The sequence below is a fragment of the Scyliorhinus canicula genome, chromosome 8 (assembly GCF_902713615.1).
Source record: "Scyliorhinus canicula chromosome 8, sScyCan1.1, whole genome shotgun sequence".
Lineage (NCBI taxonomy): Eukaryota > Metazoa > Chordata > Chondrichthyes > Carcharhiniformes > Scyliorhinidae > Scyliorhinus > Scyliorhinus canicula.
In genome coordinates, this window is record NC_052153.1 from 185,668,975 (window position 1) to 185,689,057 (window position 20,083).

Sequence of the window (20,083 nt, forward strand, 5' to 3'; positions counted from 1 at the left end):
ACTCTTGCATCCCAGGGCCAGAGGGTCCTGATACGGTTTGTGTCCTGGGACACTAGACTAAGTGGACCTCAAGCTTGCAAAGGGAGGGAGGTTATTGGGACGTTGCTTTGAGACAGGTAATACCCCGCGGGGGTCTCTGGATTACTAGTTCAGTAACAAATCACTATGCCACTTCCGGCATGAAAAAAAGAAACACTTGCATTTATATGGTGCCTTTCATCACCCCAGGGCTTCCCAAATGGGCTGTCTGCTTTATTATTGAAGTATAGCTTTATCAGCGAGAACAGCATCATTTGCCCCATACCTCCTTCCAACTTGCACGCCATCCTTCCATATCCTGGAATTCCCTAACTATGATGGCGACGGATGCCCCACGGTGAAACGGACTCTAACACTCTGAGGAGCAAGCTCCTCACTGTCTCAGGGAAACAGCAATAGGTGCTGACCTTGCCAACGTTGCTCACGGCCCCAGGACAAAGATATTTTTGCTAGAATTCCATTCAGCTGCAGTGTCCAAAGGGGAAGAGGAAAACACAGTGACAGCCCATTCGGTTTCCCAAACTCTGGGCCTCATGATTGCGGAATCATGGTTCTGGCTCTGGAATTTTGAGAGTCCCAGTTCTCTGTCATGAGTTCAGTATCACCAGTGTTAGCGGCACGCCTTCAATCTGACAGTGAACACTTAGCAGGGCATCAATGGATTAACAACCTCAATATCCACCCTTAAATAATAGAGCGTAATCCGGTAATCCTTTCCCGAAATTAAGCAATTCTATTGTCCTGCCCTCAAACATTACCTCACCCTTACCTGCCCCTGATTAATATTCTTGGAGTTAAGTATAGTTTTGTGGGGATTGCACATCAACTGTGAGAAGCCAGGTTGTTAACTTTGACCCTGTAAAGGTAGACAGACCTCATATGGAAAGGACGAGACTCACCTTGTTCATTAACAACGCATCATCACAGGGAGTCATCGCTGGCAGGTACACTATCTCAAATTCATTTGGCGGGTAATTTAAATGCAAATATATCTCTCTTCTAACCCCGCAACTCCACTGATGGAACCATCAATTCTACGGACACATGCTTGTAGGATTAGAATAGCGGTTTTAATATACTTACAATAGAGCCAGCCTGTTAGCCATTGAACTTCCGGTAAACTGGCTGGCTGACTCTGTGGCACGGATCTTTATACAGCAGCTCCAGGGGGAGGAGTTCTGGGCGGAGCCAAGGGGGGAGCCCAGTACAAGCTCTCAAGTACTCCCAGAGCTACTCCCCCTGGTGGTCAGGTAGTGCAACTGCACTTACAATATCGGTACATATCTATACTGGGAACAGAGTGACATTGGTAACTTATAATACCGTGTGAATCTCATTCACCACATCCACCCCGCTTCCCACTACACAAGGTTTCTCCTGATTTGAAATACGGGATTCTCCGTCGGCGGGATCCACCCGCTTCGCTGGCAGCGCACCCACGCTCACGGATTTCCCGACTTCCTGTCACTTGGCTTGAAATCCCGCCTCAAGGTCAATTGACAACTAATCGAGTTAAATGGTGCCCCATGAGGATCTGGAGAGATCCCGCCCACAATATTTACACAGCACCTTAATATATTATAATACCATTTTGGGTCAGTAATTTCCCACAAGAGGTAAAGAGGACTTCATGAGCAGGGTATCCCATAATCACAGTGTTGTTACGGCACAGAAAGAGGCCATTTGGCCTATCGTGTCTGTACCGACTCTCCAAACGAGCATCATGACTTAGTGCCACTCTCCCACCTTTTCCCCACTCGATCGCCCTTTCAAATGGGGCACATGGCCTCTTTCTACACTCTGTGATTCTATCAGTTGGATAAGTTTCCATTGTCCTCACTCCCCCCCCCCCCTCCCCCTGCCTGCCCTTCCCAATTGAAAGATAGGTCAAGGGGTGAGGCGGAAACTCCCCAGACTCTCGAGGGCCATTATTTAAGTCGATTAGTTGTCAATGGCTTTGAGGCGGGATTTCAAGCTCTGAAATAGCTATTTCACCAGCCGAAATAGCTCAGTTGGGAGAGCGTCAGACGGAAGATCTAAAGGTCCCTGGTTCAATCCCAGGTTTCGGCATCCCATCGGGTGCTGCAATTCCTGTGGGCAGCACGGTAGCACAGTGTCGCTTCACAGCTCCAGGGTCCCAGGTTCGATTCCCGGCTTGGGTCACCGTCTGTGCGGAGTCTGCACGTTCTCCCCGTGTCTGCGTGGGTTTCCTCCGGGTGCTCCGGCTTCGTCCCACAGTCCAAAGATGTGCAGGTTAGGTGGATTGGCCAAAGGGGTTGGGTGGGGTTGCTGGGTTATGGGTATGGGGTGGTGTTCTGGGCTTAAATGGGGTGCTCTTTCCAAGGGCTGGTGCAGGCTCGATGGGCCAAATGGCCTCCTTCTGCGCTGTAAATTCTATGTTCTATGAGTGACAGGAAGTCCAATTACAGAGAGCTGCCCGACCAATCACAGGCCAGTGGGTCTCGATTGCCAGCAGCACCACCATTTCCGTACTGGGGGAAGGTTTGTAGTGGAGCTCATCAAGGGGTAGGTGTGTTCGGACCCCTCGCTTCTTGATGTATATTAAACAGGCAGACCGTGGTGCACAGGGCCACAATATCAAAATTTGTAGATGACACAAAACCAAGAAGCACTGTGGACAGGAGGACTGTGCAGAAATTCAGAAGGACGTGGGCAGGTTGGAAGAGGTGGGCAGATATGTGGCAGATGGAAATTTGAGGCAGAGAAATGTGAGGTGATTGATTTGGGTAGGGTGAACATGGAAAGGCAATATAACATTCTAGAAGAGCCCAGGAGCAGACCAGGATCTGGCTGTCTACGTGAAGAAGATCAATGAAAGGTGGCAGATAGACGAGAGTGGGGTTAATGGTTAAGTTAAACCTGTATCAAACACCGTGTTAGATCTCCGAGTTTGCCCCAGAGAGAAAAGGTCTGGAGGTGCCGACGACCTGGATTCTTACAAGCACGGTGAGAGGTTTTATTAAGGGACGTTGCTCACACAATCTAAGAGGGAGAACTGCGAACCCGCGCAAACGTTCTGCTGACATCACTGCTCATCACATGACGCCTCGCCAGCAGGGATGCATTCTCTGATACATAACACACTGGTTTGGCCACAACTGGAGTATTGTGTCCAGGTCGGGCCACCAGACTTTAAGAAAGGTTAGAAAGAGTGCAGAAAGATTCACAAGAATGGCTCCAGGAATGAGGAAGTTTAGTTGTGTGGATAGCTGAAGAGACTGTGACTGTTTACCTTGAAGAGAAGGTTGAGGGGAGATTTGATCGAGGCGTTCAAATTCATGAGGGGTCTGGACAGAGATGGGGCGGCGGCGGGATTCTCTGATCCTGAGGCGAAGTGTTGACTAGAACATAGAAACTAGTGCAGAAGGAGGCCATTCGGCCCATTGAGTCTGCACCGACCCACTCAAGCTCTCACTTCCACCCTATTCCCGTAACCCAATTACCCCTCCTAACCCTTTTGGTCACTAAGGGGCAATTTATCATGTCCAATTCACCTAACCTGCACGTCTTTGGACTGTGGGAGGAAACCGGAGCACCCGGAGGAAACCCACGCAGACACGGGGAGAACGTGCAGACTCCGCACAGACCAATTCCCGCCCAAGCCGGGAATTGAACCCGGGGCCTGCTGCTGTGAAGCAACAGCGCAAACCACTGTGCCACCCGGAAGGTGAAACGGGATAGGGGATGAGAACACAGTTGGGATGTTCACCACTGCACAGTACACATTACATTAGCGTTTCCACTATACGTTGGAATACAGCATGGATTTAAACAAAATAATTTCCCATAACTTTGAATTTTTAACCATTTTATTAATTGAAACTGCAATATGTATAGTACATTTACAAGTTATGCAATTACCTTCTCCATAATAGGAGCATTATGCCTGAACTTGCTACCAGTTTGATCATTTTTGTGCAAGACTGTACTAATTATACTCCCTACACAATATTTACAGATACAATTTAAAAAATGCGAGCAAGAAAGCTCAATTTGTATCAGGTTACAGATGTGCAAAGTTACTAGTCTCTCTTCTGTTACCTTCTAAAGATTTGTTGCAATTAAACTGCATTTCTTTATGCACGAAACAGAATGCATCTGTAATATGTCTCAACAGGAACCCCTTCAGGATTTAAACAGGACCCGAAGCAAGACTGTGGTGATGTTCAAAATGGTATCTGAGTGGTCTGGGCTAAATGTTGCAATTACTGAAGAATACCTTTTACATAGTTACATTGATTAATTCAGTCAAACAATTAATCTCATTAGAGATCTTTGCAGATATGGGTTACGATTTCAACTTACTCCATCTGGAAAAATTATTTATTCAGATAAAGAACACACGTTACAGTCAGTTGGGGGGGGGGGGGGGATGTTTCTTTTTTAAATGGGGATGTGTGTGGTGGGAGTAATTAGGATGTTACACAAATACAGGTGGTTGATATGACTGATTAAAAAGAAAACTCATTGTTTTGCATTTACTTCCGCACCATGCCTTACTTTTTAAAATTATGCCTAACCCCTTTGGGGGAAATCATGTACTCAAACAATGCCAGGTTCCATTTCCTCAACCTAGTCCTGAACCTAAATACAATGTCCCGAGTGAGAGGTCAGTGCAACCTATATGTCAAAATATATGACGCTGTTGTAAACGCCGTCGCGTTTCCCGACGGTGTCAACATGGCCTCAGGATCAGCAATTCTGGCCCCTATAGGGGGCCAGCACGGCACTGGGGCGAGCCACGCAGCTCCAGCTGCCGATCCTGGTGTCAGATAGGCGCCGCGGGTCCGTGCAATCATGGTGGGACCGGTGCGATTTACGCACATGCGCGGTGCTTCCCTTCTCCGCGCTGGCCCCGATGCAACATGGCGCAATGCTACAGGGGACGGTGCGGACCAAAGGAGCCCCCCAGCCCGCCGATCGGTGGGCCCTGATCGCGGGCCAGGCCATCGCGGAGGCCTCCCCCCGCCGTTGGACCCCCCCACGCCGAGGCCCCGCCGGGTAAGACCACGTTAGAAGGGCGCCGGCGTGACTCGGGTTTTTTTTGGTACGGCCGCTTGGCCCATCCCGGGCGGAGAATCGCTGGGTGGAGGGTGGGGGCTCCATAGAGCGGCCCCTGGGCGGCGCCATGCCGACCGCGCCAGCATCAATAGTGCCGATTCTGCGCTCTGCGGGCTCCCATTGGTGGAAGGATCGAGAGTGAGAGAACACAGATCTAAGGTGATGGGAAAAAGAAGCAATGGTGACATGAAGGGGGATTATTTCACACGGCGAGCAGTTAGATTCTGGAATTCACTGTCCGAGGGTGTGGTGGAGGCAGGTTCAATCGAGGCATTTAAGATGGAACTTGAATATTATCTGAAGGGTTACTGGGCGAAGGCTGGGGAGTGACAGCAGGTTAATTGCTCCTTCAGAGAGCCAGCACAGATACAATGGGGCCAAACAGTCCCAGTCTGTGGTCCTGTGATATCTTATAGATGAAACCTTACTGAGGCCTTGTTGGGTAAAAGTGAGGACCTATTCAAAGATGTTCTTCCCAGTTTCCTGGCCAAGATTGAAGCCACAGCCAACAGATTATCTGGTTGTTCATCACATTGACATTTGTGGGATCTTGCTGTGCACAGCTTGGCAACCTGTTTCCTTCATTAGACTTCAAAGTACTTCATTGGCATCAAGCACATATGGAGGTCTTGAAAAGGGCTATATGAATGCAAGTCTTTCTCTTAGAAAAGTCACTGCCTTCATAAGTGGTTCACTTGTTTCAATGTGAAAATTCATTAAATAAGGAGAGACCCCCATCTCCACTTGGAGAGGCAAGGTTTGATCAGGAATAGGCAGCTGGCTTTGTCAGAGGGAGGACATGCCGAACAAATCTGATTGAATTTTTTGAGGAGGTGACCAAGTGTGTAGATGAGGGTAGTGCAGTTGATGTAGTTTACATGGATTTCAGCAAAGCCTTTGACAAGTAAGTTTGCGGATGACCCAAAGTTTGACCGGATGGTTAACAGTGGGGTTGAGTGTCCAGGGCTACAGGAAGTTATAGATGGGATGGTCAAATGGACAGACAAGTGGCAGATGGAATTTAACCCTGCAAAATGTGATGTGATACACTTTGGAAGGAGTAATTTGACAGGAAATATTCAATAAATGGCACCACACTGGGATGTCCTGAGGAACAATTGATTGCTATTGATAATTATTTATTGTCACATGTACCGAAGTACAGTGAAAAGTATTTTTCTGCGGCCAAGGGAACGTACACAGTACGTACATAGTAGGCCAAAGAATAATCGACAGAGAACATTGACAAATGGTACATCAACAAATAGTAATTGGTTATAGTGCAGAACAAGGGCCAAACAAGCAATACATGAATTATATATGATATATGACCTGATCGAGGTCTACAAGATTATGAGGGGCATGGACAGGGTGAATAGGGAGCAGCTGTACCCCTTCATTGAAGGGTCAGTTACCAAGGGACACAAGTTTAAGGTGAGAGGCTGGAGATTTTTTTTTGGGGGGGGGGGGGAGGGTTTGAGGAAAAACCCAGAGGGTGGTGACGGTTTGGAATGCACTGTCTGGGAGGGTGGTAGAGGTGGGTTGCAAAGTGCCTGGATCAGCACCTGGAACGCCCATAACATTCAAGGCTATGGGCCAAGTGCTGGCAAACGGGATCGGGAAGGCAGGTCAGGTGTGTCGGTGCAGACTAGATGGGCCAAAGGGCCCCTTCTGCACTCTGTGATTCTGGAATATCGCAATGGCAGATGGTCGAATTCAAATTCAATTAAAAAAATGTTTAAGGAAAAGTCTAATGATGACTATGAAACAATGATCATTAAAAACCCACCTATTTCTCTAATATCCCTTAGGGAAGGAAACCTGCCTGTACTTACGTGGTCTGGCCTACATGTGACTCCAGACCCACAGCAATATGGTTGACTCTCAAATGCCCTCCGAAGGGCAATTAGGGATGGGCAATAAATGCAGGGTCTAGGTCAGTGATGCTCACGCCCTGCAAGTGAATTTTAAAATAAGAACTTTTAATTCTTTGATGGGTGTGACTGGCAGCTCCAGCATTTGTTGCCCATCTCAAATGCCCTTGAACCTAATGGCTTGTTAGGCCATTTCAGAGGGCATGTTGAGAATCAGCTTCATTGCTGTGAGTCTGGGGGGGTGGGGGGTAGGTTGAGATCAGACTGTAGAGGAGGTCATGAGATGTGGACAGGAGCCCTTAAAACCTGACGGCCCCACCTCCCATCCCTTCCTGCCCAAGTCCCAAGCAGGGTGAACTGCCAGGTTTTCCCCCTGCCCCTGAACCACTCCTGGAGCCTGCAGGTCTGGGACAGCCGGAGGAGGCCCACAACTGCTCATTAATTGGTGACATAAAGGCTTCAAGTGACCCAAGAGTGAACCATCCACACCTATCCCGCTGCTGGTAGGGTGTCCCTCAGGGATCAGTGTTGGGCCCACAATTGTTCAGAATTTACACAGATGATTTGGAGTTGGGGACCAAGGGCAATGTGTCCAAGTTTGCAGACGACACTAAGATGAGGGGTAAAGCGAAAAGTGCAGAGGACGCTGGAAGTCTGCAGAGGGATTTGGAGAGGTTAAGTGAATGGGCTAGGGTCTGGCAGATGGAATACAATGTTGACAAATGTGAGGTTATGCATTTTGGGAAGAATAACAGCAAACGGGATTATTATTTAAATGATAAAATATTAAAGCATGCTGCTGTGCAGAGAGACCTGGGTGTCCTCGTGCATGAGTCACAAAAGTTGGTTTACAGGTGATTAAGAAGGCAAATAGAATTTTGTCCTTCATTGCTAGAGGGATGGAATTTAAGACGAGGGAGGTTATGCTGCAATTGTATACGGTGTTAGTGAGGCCACACCTGGAGTATTGTGTTCAGTTTTGGTCTCCTTACTTGAGAAAGGATGTACTGGCACTGGAGGAGATTCACTAGGTTAATCCCAGAGTTCAGAGGGTTGGATTACGAGGAGAGGTTGAGTAGACTGGGACTGTACTCGTTGGAATTTAGAAGGATGAGGGGGGATCTTAGAGAAACATATAAAATTATGAAGGGAATAGATAGGATAGATGCAGGCAGGTTGTTTCCACTGGCGGGTGAAAGCAGAACTAGGGGGCATAGCCTCAAAATAAGGGGAAGTAGATTTAGGACTGAGCTTAGGAGGAACTTCTTCACCCAAAGGTTTGTGAATCTATGGAATTCCTTGCCCAGTGAAGCAGTAGAGGCTCCTTCATTACATGTTTTTAAGGTAAAGATAGATATTTTTTTGAAGAAAAAAGGGTTTAAGGGTTATGGTGTTCGGGCCAGAAAGTGGAGCTGAGTCCACAAAAGATCAGCCATGATCTCATTGAATGGCGGAGTAGGCTCGAGGGGCCAGATGGCCTACTCCTGCTCCTAGTTCTTATGTAAATTCATGACCTTTCTCCCTGGGGGAGGGAAGGGGTATAACAGGCCGGCACCGATTCAGGCTCACAATCAAACGATGATCAAAAGACAAGTAGACGTGGAGCTGATGCTTCACTTGTTGGGCATTCTAAAATGAGAGGTCATAATCTCAGAATAAGAGGGAGCAAATTTAAAACAGGTTTGAGGAGTAGTACTTCTTCTCCCAAATGGTTGTGAATCTGTGGAATTCGCTACCTCAGAGTGAGGTGGATGCAGGGGAAGTAATTAACTTGAAGGAGGAGTTAGACAGATTTTTAATTGGTAATGGGTTGAAGGGTTATGGAGAACGGGCAGGACGGTGGAGTTGAGGCCAGGATGGGATCAGCCATGATCACATTGAGGGTGTTAGGCTCAGGAGGCTAAATTGCCGACTCCTGATCTTAGGCCCTGTGTTCTAGGCAGGCGATGCTCTGGCTGATTTCACAATCCAGCTCTTGGCCTGTAACATTGTAAAATTTATTGGATAAGCATATGGATGATAAGGGCATAGTGTAGGTTAGATGGCCTTTAGATTTTTTCCATGTCGGTGCAACATCGAGGGCCGAAGGGCCTGTACTGCGCTGTATCGTTCTATGTTCTATGTTCTATTGTAGGTAGCAGATGAGGAACACATCAGTCATGATAGAATGGCGGAGCAGACCCGGTGGGCCGAATGGCCTTCTTCTGCTCCTATATCTTATGAAGTATTTTATGAACTTAATCTTGGGGAGCAGCATGTGTCCAACCTGGTACCCGTGTGCCAGGCCATCAAAAATAAACACAGACACTCAAATTATTCCAGCATTTTTATTAAATTTATAATCATCACAAGCCAGGAGTAGCAAATGCAGCATTTTAAAAACTTTACATTGTCACAGTAAAAGAAGCATTTTCGTTAACGTCCGCCGCAATATTGAGGAAAAGCCAGCTGCCAGCCCAAGGCAAGTGAAGCCTGCAGAATTCACCAGCAAGCTCCATTCCAATGGCTGCTGATACGAGGGTCGCAATGCAAAGAGCCTCAGGCGAAGGCCTTACTGGAGGCAGCAATCCCACCCGCAAAATCACCAAATCACATTTTTCCCGTTCTCACCCATCATGCATCAGCGTCAACCTGAATATTGACTTAAAACGCTGGCTAAACCGGTGATACCAGTCGCACTGTGTCTGCAGATTCTCTTCATAAAGTATTGAAAGGTAAAATGCTGTGATATACAATACCAGATAGCAATAGAACAATTCTTTCAACGTAATACCTCAAACAACAAAGCAAAAAAAAGGCAGATTAGTTGCAAGGTCCGAGCTGAAATTAGACACATGCGCTTGCATGTTTTAAATAATGAATGTGTGCATTGTTTTTTTTTTTTGCTTTCGAGTACAGTCATTTTCGATGTAAGGCAAGGCATCCTTGTATCCTCATCTAGTGAATGCGTGTTTCCCAAAGTGCTTCTGCGTGTTCCTTTCCTGGACCGGATCAGTCCAACTGATTGTTGTGGCCTGGATCAAGTGCCGCTCCCGGGTTTAGAGAGGGACGTTTTGGGTTTTGTCCACCGCCACCGGCGAGGAGGGGTAATTGGGGTCGGCAAATGGAAAACGATCCGCAACAAGGGTTAAGGTGACGCACTTAAAAAGGCTGTTTAGCACATTTCCTTTTGCGAATTGAGACCTGGAATGCATTCCGGAAAGCGTGTGTGTGTCACCTTGGCTAACTCCTGTATTCATTTTCAATATAACCGTTTGCTTCCAGGACAGTGGACCTCCCCCGTCACCACTCTCCCAAGCGTGTCTCCAAATCTGCGTCCATTGAATCGCGAGGAGGAAAATACTCCCAGGCAAGTGAGCGAAAACCCGCGTGGCAAACTCATTTTAAGATGCTACCACATCAACACAACCTCCCCGTTGTCAACTGGCCCAGCTGGCTAAAACTCAAACCAACAGCACCTCCTCTCAGCCATTAACATTCCCCAAATCGCAACTGCGGATAAAAGGAACCATCCCCATCCCTAAAACAACTGTTACGTTAAAAGTCTGAAGTGAGCCCCCACTTCACGGTAAGTGACTTAAACGCACCATGGAGTGCACTTGGGAAGAAAACTCTTCCAGGGATTAAGATTATTGAATAAGGAGGTACTTGGGGGGGTGGGGGGGTGGGGAGTGGGGGCGACTTAGTCAAGGGCTGGAGAATGAGCACCGTTACCGATCTTGCCACACCACCTGCCTGACGTGCATCCGTACGCCCCTCCCCCAAGTGCATCTGCCGATTACTCGACCCCAGTATCGCAGGTGGATCTGCTGCCGTTCGCCCAGAGGGAAGGCAAGGCTACTCCTGCCTGAGAAAGTGCAGCGCTGTCCATGTGAAATACAGAGCTGACAGGCCCAGCAGATACCTGCCTGCGCCCCATGAGTTGATTGGGCCTTTTGCTGCGTTATAGGGGAACCCTGTTTACATTTCCCCAGGTGTGCTGAAAGCTGGATCTGAATGAGGACTCCCAGTCTGCACAAATAACCACACCTCTCTCGCCCCTTTACCATAACCCATGTCCAAATTTAAAAAAAAACACAACCCCTTGCTCAGAGAGTTATCACTCACAGAATACATCACACACTTACCTGCATAATATAGTTTTTGAGCTCAGGCACTTGGTGACGCTGATTATCTGAGATATATCCTTTTAACAATGTGTATATAATGGTTTATAATAAATTGAAGCCACTGTGTAGCAAAATACCTACTTAATAATCCAACCATGCAAGGTGAGACATGGGTAACAAAATGTATGAATGTGGCAAAATCCTGCTCTATCCAATGCCAGCTGGCCCAGCCACCGATGCCGTCTCTATCATCGCAGTTACGAAATGTCTTCACCTTAACCCATACTTAAGTTTTTTTTGTACTGATGCATATTTTTAAAGAAAACAAAGGCGTTCAGTGTGTACGGACTTGACGGAAAATGATGGTCTGGATGCAGTCACCCCCCCCCCCCCCCTCTCCCCCTACCCCCCACCCCCCTCAACAAGAGGCAGTTCCTCTCCCATCGGCTTGTCATCCTGATACGTCCTCTTCCTCCCGCTCTCTCTCTCTCTCTCTCTTTCGCGCTCCCACTCTCCAAGAGTTCGGCTACAGGTCGTCGCTTTCCACGAGGTTGGATTGAGGGCCCAGGTGGGTGGGGTTAGCCTCCGGCAGGAATGCCGACTTGATGTCGAGTCCTTGGTCGGTGAGCGCTGCGTAGCGGCTAGCGGAGGGCCGCACTTTCTTCGGCTTGGAGCTGGGATTCTGGTGCCACTGAGGGGCTGAAGGTTAAAAGAAAGGATATCAGCAATTAGACAAGGAAAGAGACCTCTCCGGTTGGGTATAACACACTTTGGGTCTATGAGCCTGGAGGTCACGAAAAGTGGTTTAAAAATGCAAGACACTCTTTCCATCAGAGAGCATTATAAATAGAGCAAGAGCGTCTGTGAATTCAGATCATTGCTGGGGATAACACTCAAACTGACGAGACAAAACATTAAAGTTGTTCCGTGGCACAGACCTGAGTGTTGCTGAAAAAAAGAGGCATGCCGAAGATTTCCGTCTATCACTCATCAAGACCATTTGCAAGTATACTGATAATGGGGAACAACAATTTATATTGTAAAATAAGGGAGTACTGATTAGTAGGTGAGCAGACTCTGATTGGCAGAGGCATTACCATGGAGAATGCACCAGTTGATGGTGACTGACAGTTAACTGCCAAGCAAATGCAAACCAGGCAGTTTGAACCTGATTGGTCAAGACATTGCCCTGAGGAACGAGTCAGCAAATGCCTTTTGTTTATTTTGTTCAGCTGATTTAGGCATAATGTGTGTATATGTTCTTTCTGTCTGCAAAGTACAGGGCCCTGTGAATATAGGCCTTATTGGCAACCTCACAAATAGGGCACGAGCCATTTGCCCACCGTGCAAGCTTGATGCTGAAATAGGGGGCGTCAAAGATATCCTGCGAAATAAGGGCAATGCTGATCAGATCATTTCACACGTGAAATATTGCACAAACTCAAGAAGGCCATCACATTTGGCTCTGAAAAGTGTCCCGTGTTCCTCAGATTACCCTGGAAGGGCAGTTATCTCAAGAATTCAAGCAACAGATGAAGCTCGCTGCTTCACGCTGCTACTATGCAGCAGCAAGATAAATGGCATTCACCACTAACAGGATGCTGCCATCAAGCCAAAAAGCCATCCAGCCTATCACACAAATGAGTAATGTGTTTAGAATTTCAGTGCCAGCGCGACGCTCGGTATGTAGGCCGTACGTCCCAACAATTGCCGAATCGTATCAAACAGTGTATCTCAGCCGTTGGGTGCAGTGGGCAAGTTACAGACTATACCCAGCCAGCCCACACCTGCAAAATTCAAAACACAGTGTCCAACATTAGATGCGATTCCGTGATTGGACAACATTTGCTAAATAATCTTCAGTGTGCCAAGAATGACGTCGACAACCAATTTATGATTGTCAGCCAGGCTTGCAGTGTGGTGGATCTATATGCACTGGAAGCTACATGTATTGACACATACCTGGTCTTTGCAGACAGAAAGAACATGTACACACATTGCGCCTGTTTCAGCTGAACAAAATAAGTGATTGCCAGTCGCTGGTTCATTCCTCAGGGGAACGCCTTGACCAATCAGAGTCAAACTGCCTGGTTTAAATTTCAAACATTCAGAATCTGCTTTCTAACCAATCAGTACTTTCTTCTCATAAAATATAAATCGTCGTTCCCCCTTATTATCAGTATTCTTGCGGAGTGTCCTGATGAGTGCAAGACGAAAAGCTTCGACAGGTCTCCTTTTTCAGCAATTCAAATTGTCACGCTGAGCCAGACCCTGACACAATGAACATAGGTCTGACAACCTGACCACTGCAGTTATGTCGAAACATCTGTACTTCTTCAAAAGTACTTGATTGGCTGTAATGCGCACTGGGACTGTGTAAAAGGCAGATCTTTCAATGTCGCTGTCCTCAAACAAGCTTTTTATCATGACCTTTAAGCTTTAGAATCAGGCCCCTCTACGTTCCATTCTTTGTACATCATTGACTGTATGAAGGCTTTGGGACAGTTCCAGGATGTGACAGGTGCTACACAAATTAAGGAGGTTACAGGTCCAGGGCTTGAGCGCAAAATCCCCGCTGTCGTACTAAGGGAGTGCTTCACTGTTGGAGGTGGCCTCTTTCAGAAGAGACATTAAATCGAGGCCCTGTGCCGCTACATAAATGCAAACCCTTCTTTACCTCTTTTCTGTCAAATCAGTGAAGACGCTACTCTTTTTGGGATTGAGTTGTCAAAGGGAAGAGTTGGACTCACTGTAAACGTCCAGCTTGGCTGTGCAGGATATGATCCCAGCTTCGTTTTTAGCAGACACGGTGTACCATGCAGAATCCTCCTTTGTGGTTGGCTGAATTAGCAGGCAGATGTAACCCTTGTTGTCATGGTGCATGCTGGGAAATGAAAAGGCGTCACTGTTACCCAAGCAGAATGGAGCTACAATAAGCAAATATCTCTGAAAACTTCTTATAGAATTCCACCGGGTAGCCGTCAGGCCTCGGAGCCTTGCCCGACTGCATGCCCTCCAGCCCCTTGATTATTTCCACAATCTCAATTGGGGCTCCCGGCCCCTCCACCAGGTCCTCCTCCACCCTCGGGAACCTCAACTGGTCCAGAAATTGCCTCCTCCCCGGGGGGCCCTGACTCATATAATTTACTATAAAAGTCCTTAAACACCTCGTTCACCCCCCGCTGGGTCCAGGACAGTAATACCGTCCAGCCACGATCATAATGAATGGCGGAGCAGGCTCGAAGGGCCGAATGGCCTCCACCTGCTTCTATTTTTGTTTCTGTTGTATCAAGCATAACCCAATTGGAAAAATGCTTCCTGCCCCAATTTGACCATTGCCCGTGCAACAACAACATGTCTCACGCTGACTACTTTTATTTTACATAAAGCTCGGAACTTGGAAGCTTAGGTAAGGTGGAGTATGGAGTAGGTGTGACTGGAGTTTCCCCCAAACCATTTCATTTGAGTTCCAGTCAGGGGCCGGTCAGCCAATGATCCAAGGGGGGGGGGGAGGATAGTCCTCTCCCTCTCCTCAGAGCCCAGAGCTCAAGGGCTCATTCCCCACTTCAGAGACTTGAGCATGTAATCAAGGCTGAAGTTCCCAGTGCCGTATGTAGGGAGTGCTGCACTGTCGCAAGGTGCCAACTCTCACTCGAGACATTAGATTGAAGCTCCATCCCAGATGGACGTAAAATATCCCGCGGCCACCAGGTGAAGGGGAGCAGGGAGGTGCAAGCTCTGCGGGTTGTGCTCGACGTTTATCGCAAAATACCATGAATGGAACATCTAGGTCGTTTTGAACACTCGCCAACCCATTGGCAGCCAGATGGCAATTTCATAAGCCACAGTTTGAGGATGGAACCTGCCTCTGGTTCCTGGAGACCATCATTGATAGAATCATGGAGCCCCAGACCTGATCTCAGGCATTTCAGACCCAATCCCATTGTAGGGTGGCCTCCACATACAAACGGACAAGAGCCGGAATTCTCTGGCCGTTCGCTGGCAGGGGGTATTCTCTGGTCCCGCCGGTTGGTTTCCTGCCAACGTGGGGTGGCTTCAATAGGAATTCCCACTGACAGTGGTGGGAACTGGCCGCTAGGAAACTGGCGTCTGGGGAATCCCGTCCAATGTTTCCAAGGGGAGTTAAAACAATATTTGCTCATTGGGATGTGGGCCGTCTCTGGCCCGGCCAGCACTTGTTACCCATCCCTAATGACCCTCGTAAAGGTGATGGTGAGTTGCTTTCTTGATCCGCTGCAGTCCACGTGGTGCAGGTACACCCTCAGCGCTGTTAGGGAGGGAGGTCCAGGATTTTGACCCAGCGACAGTGAAGTAACGGTGATATATTTCCAAGTCAGTGTGATGTGGAGCTTGGAGGGGACCTTGGTGGTGTGCCCATGTGTCTGCGGTCTCCCTCCATCACTTTGTTGATGATGGAAAGTAGGCTGATGGGGCGGTAATTGGCTGGGTTGGATTTGTCCCGTTTCTTGTATGCATGACACACCTGGGCAATTTTCACATTGCCAGCGACATGCCAGTGTTGTAGCTGTACTGGAACCAATACCATTGTTTCACCAATCCTATCTTTACTGTTTCTCAACCTTAAAGGTGCTAAATAAGTACAAGTTAAAGTTGATAATGAATGCATCACCATCAGAAGATATAGAATGATGCGGAAAATGGCTGTGCTTTGATAATAGACATATGCATTATATCCACATACGTATGTTTAAAAGAGGTTTGGCTATCAGGTTTACCTTTAAATGGGTTCAAAATTGAAGCGATTTGAATAAACTGTAATTATTCCCTTCTAATCTGATGAAGGACTACCTTAGCCAAAGGCTATAATTGAGGAGAGAGTTGCGAGGGTTATAATTGAGGAGAGAGTTGCGAGGGTTATAATTGCGGAGAGAGTTTTGAGGTGGATGGAATTTGTGGAATTCGATTGTTTACAGAAGATACAAACCTAGCATTTCAGCTTATTAGAAAATAGTTGGGGGAATTTCTTTTTGAAAAAAGAGGAACCGGCTTCTGCCGATGCCAAAGAAGGAGTCATTGTTCTCCTTGGACAGACTAATAGCTATTTATGTACTGAATGAAAATAATTGCCAAGTCACCACAGAGGAAGCCGTGTCTTTGATCAAACATTCTTGGAAGGATCAGATGACAGATTTATCCAGTCATCAGACATTAAATGGCCACTTGTGGATTCCAGTTGATTTGGTTTTACAACTTGTCTCTTTTCTATTCTTTCGTGAGGATGTGGGCGTCGCTGGCTAGGCCGGCATTTGTTGCCCATCCCTAATTGTCCACTGAGAAGGTGGTGGTGAGTCCGCCTCCGTGAACCGCTGCAGTCCCTGCTGTGTAGGTGTACCCACAATGCTGTTAGTGGGGGGCGGGGGGGGGGGGGGGGGGGGGGGGGGGGGGGGGGGCGGCGGCGGGCGGGGGCGGAGTTCCTTTTACGAAAAGGAAGTTTTCGAGTTATGCCACTGTGGTTATGCTACCGACTAGCAATCCAGAGACGCGAGTTCATATCTCAGCACTCCAGCTGGGAGATTCGGTACAACTCATTAAATAGGCCTGGAATAAAAGCTGGCTCGGCTAATGATGACCATGAAACGAGCTGGATTGTTGAAAAGAACCCGATGGTTCCTTAGCGGCCTCCTTACCGGTCTGGCCGACACGTAACCCTCGAACCACAGCAATGCGATTTGGCCCTTAACCGCCCTCTGAGCCACTCAGGAAGGCAGCTGACCCCAATCTGCCCAAGGGCAATCAGAGATGGGCATTAAAGACAGACCGTGCCACCTTATGAATTAATGAAAATGAGTCTTGATTCAAAAGGTCTACGTTGCATTTTTCTGTTTTGCAGTAAATGAACCAATCATATGGCAAGGATTGGTAAAACAATAATGTTGGTTCCTAACTTGAAGATAAGACTAATATACAAGCAATGGTAACTAGGAGACTCTGCAGACATGTCCGACCTGTGTTCTGGCTAAATGTGTTATACTGTATATATGTTATATATAAATGTACCCTTAAAGGTACATGCGCACCACAACGCTCAGCCCCCGGCTGTGCAACCTGGGCAGGAATCACGAACCCGCTCACCTTACTCTCTCCGTGTTCTGAATGAGGGACTCGTTATCCTTCTTCCAGAAGAGCTGAGGGTATGGCACGCCAAAGACGCGGCATTCTAATCGTATCGGGTAACCCTCGGCCACCCCGGTGTTCTGCAGCTTCTCGATAAACACTGGGGCCCTGACCATCTCTTTAGCTGCAAAGGAAAGAACACAATTAAATCAGCCAGAGAAACAAAAAAAAACACGGGTTCTTATGTTGCCGTAAGGATTGAATTACAAGGCCAGAATTTCACGTTCCCCCAGTCCACCGCAACCCCCCCCCCCCCCCCCCCACTCCCTCCCCCCTGCCCCCCGCCACATGGAAGGGACACTGCGACCCTCCAGCCATTCCCCACCCTCCCAGCCCTGTGACCCCCCTGCCCCTTACCCTCGCCACTTAATGCCAAGAAGCTCCCCGCAGTCCCTCGTCCGGCCACTGCGGCACCGTGCGCGGGAGTGACTGGAGAGCTGCCCCTCCCCCCCGTGAGGGGCGGACGTCCCGCCTCGTGCCAAACAATGCTCATTGGAACATAAATTGGCATGAGTGCTGCTGGAGCTGGCTGTAACGTGTTCTCCGCCGACTCTTCAGACGGTGGGGGCCGAAATTCAGTCTCAAGGTTCTGCTCATTTTCCTGAGGGAAGCCCGATTGAGTGGGACAATCAATGCCCCGCTCTCAGCCCAGTGTGAACTGCTGCTCAGTTTAGCGTCCCAACAGTTAGGATTCCCTACAAAAAGAGTGAGAATTTCTTCCTCTAAACAATTCACCGAGAGTGAGAACATCCGGTGATTAGTTATCAATGGTTGGACGGGATATTCGGAGACCCATGGGGAGTGGGCGCACCCCTCAATACACATCTGAGAGAACAACTGTGGTCCATGTAAGGGGTTCAATTCAATTTTACCTCAACGTTAAACTCTGTACTGCAGCACACTCAACAGGAATAGACTTGACAGCAGAGCACGCCTTAATGTACTGATGTACCATCAATTGAACGCGAGGCGAGTTGCTGAACAAAAATATGGCTTTAATCTACTAGACGTTAGCCCTGCGGTCGAGTACAGTAGAAGGACAACCGCCGGGAGTACTGGGTATTTATGGCGGGTTTAACTCAGCCTCTCGACCAATCGGGGAGCCGTCACATGACTGGTCTCAACCAACCGGTCGAGAGGCACATGACCGACCAGGGCCAATGGTAAGCCGGTGTTCTGCACCAATGGCAGGCAGCTATGCTAATCATACCACCACATGTACTTGACTGCATCTTTGAACCTTACCTTCATCTCTCAATTATTTCCTCAGGAAGGTTATATTGGCACATTGCCAAAGCGTCATATCCTGCTTCAGTAACAAGATGTTCAGCAAAAAGCTGCCTTCAGTTCTCATAAAAACAGGCGATTTTGACAAATCTATTTTTCTCCACTGGGGACATGTGGGAGCGTACTTTCTGACTGTTTAATAATTGTCAGAATGTTTAACAGATTGAAAGGCAGATAATTGAAAGATCACCATGGCAGCATGTACTGAGACGATGATTCAAATAAAACAAGCAATCATAATTCATTACATTGTCAGAGACAATCATTCAAATAAAAATAGAGCATCAAATAATGACGATTGCACGATTCTGAGCACCTCAGTAAATAAAAAAAAATTACAATAAGACATTTGTCCATTTTGTTCGCCATAACCTGGGGATTAAACCACAGAAAATAAATGCCCATGTTACATTGGGGCAAGGAGGAAATCAATACACAATCAATCAATGTGTTAAATATTCATATTGAAGCTCAGCTATGGTCCTCTGGGTAGTAACACTGCCCCGAACTTCGAATGTCATGAGTTCAACCCCATTTCTGGAACTTCAACATATTGTCCAGAGGACACTCCCAGTACGGTACTGAGGAAGTGCTGCACTATCAGAGGCCCCAGGCCTGCCTGCTCTCTCAGGTGGACCTCAAATATACCATGGCGCCATTTTGAAGAAGGTCATGGATATTCTCCCTTGCGTCCTGGCCAAACTTTATTCGTCAATTAACACCCAAAAGAGATGGCATGGCCATTGCAGTCCGTGAGAGCTTCATGTGGGTAATTTAACTGGCGCATTCCCTGCACATTGCATCAGCGATTTTAAAAAAATTAATTCATGGGTTGTGGGCCTCGCTGGCTAGGCCCATCCCTAATTGTCCTTGCTCAGAGGGCACTGTAACGTGAACCACGTTGCTGTGGGGTCTGGAGTCACATGTAGGCCAGACCAGTTAAGGACGGCAGGTTTCAGCGAGCCAGATGGGCCTTTGGGACAATTGGCAACGGTTTCGATCGCTGGACTTTTTAATTCCAGATTTAAAAGGGTATTGAATTCGGATTCAAATTTCACCATCTGCCGTGGTGGGATTTGAACCCAGGCACGCGCGCCTCCCCCTGTCCCCCTCCACTACCACTACTACCGCCACCTTGGGTCCTTGGGTTATTAATCCATTGACAATACCACCACCTTCTCAGATGGTCCCAACTTGGTTGAGTTCAAACTGGGCATTGGGTCCAACTTTAATCTGAAATCTGCAGCACTGCAACTTTCTCTTCTAAGTTATTGGGGGGGAAGGGAAGCGAAGGAGCAAATTTAGTACCTGCAACGATTAGCTCGAGACTGAAAGAGTTCTGGCCAGCTCGGTTGGTGGCTATGCATGTGTACATCCCAGCGTCTCTGGCAGTGGCTGGTTCAATGACCAGGGAGTGCACGCCATTCTCACGTACGAGCATCTTATGGCTGTTGTCGGAACGGATCTGCATCCCATTCAATTGCCAGATTAGGTCTGGAGTGGGTAGGCCACTGACCTGCAGAAACACACAAATGA

General features: G+C 47.9%; 1 protein-coding gene and 1 non-coding gene across 10 annotated transcripts in view; one reads left to right on the top strand and one right to left on the bottom strand.

The window, feature by feature from the left end:
• Positions 1-2,036: 2,036 nt before the first annotated feature.
• trnaf-gaa lies at positions 2,037-2,109 on the top strand. The gene has a single exon. It is a non-coding gene; the product is annotated as a tRNA-Phe (tRNA).
• A 9,394-nt stretch (positions 2,110-11,503) lies between these two features.
• palld (palladin, cytoskeletal associated protein) overlaps positions 11,504-20,083 on the bottom strand; it is a 499,404-nt gene continuing 490,824 nt past the window's right edge. For 8 of the 9 annotated variants that reach the window (XM_038805828.1, XM_038805826.1, XM_038805829.1 and 5 more), the window contains 4 exons: positions 19,856-20,063; positions 17,219-17,384; positions 13,855-13,988; positions 11,504-11,803 (listed from right to left, as the gene is read on the bottom strand). In XM_038805828.1, coding sequence (XP_038661756.1) covers positions 11,631-11,803; positions 13,855-13,988; positions 17,219-17,384; positions 19,856-20,063 — 681 coding nt within the window. In that variant the 3' untranslated portion in view covers positions 11,504-11,630. The remainder of the gene's footprint in view (positions 11,804-13,854; positions 13,989-17,218; positions 17,385-19,855; positions 20,064-20,083) is intronic. The other variant, XM_038805827.1, reaches the window with a different exon arrangement.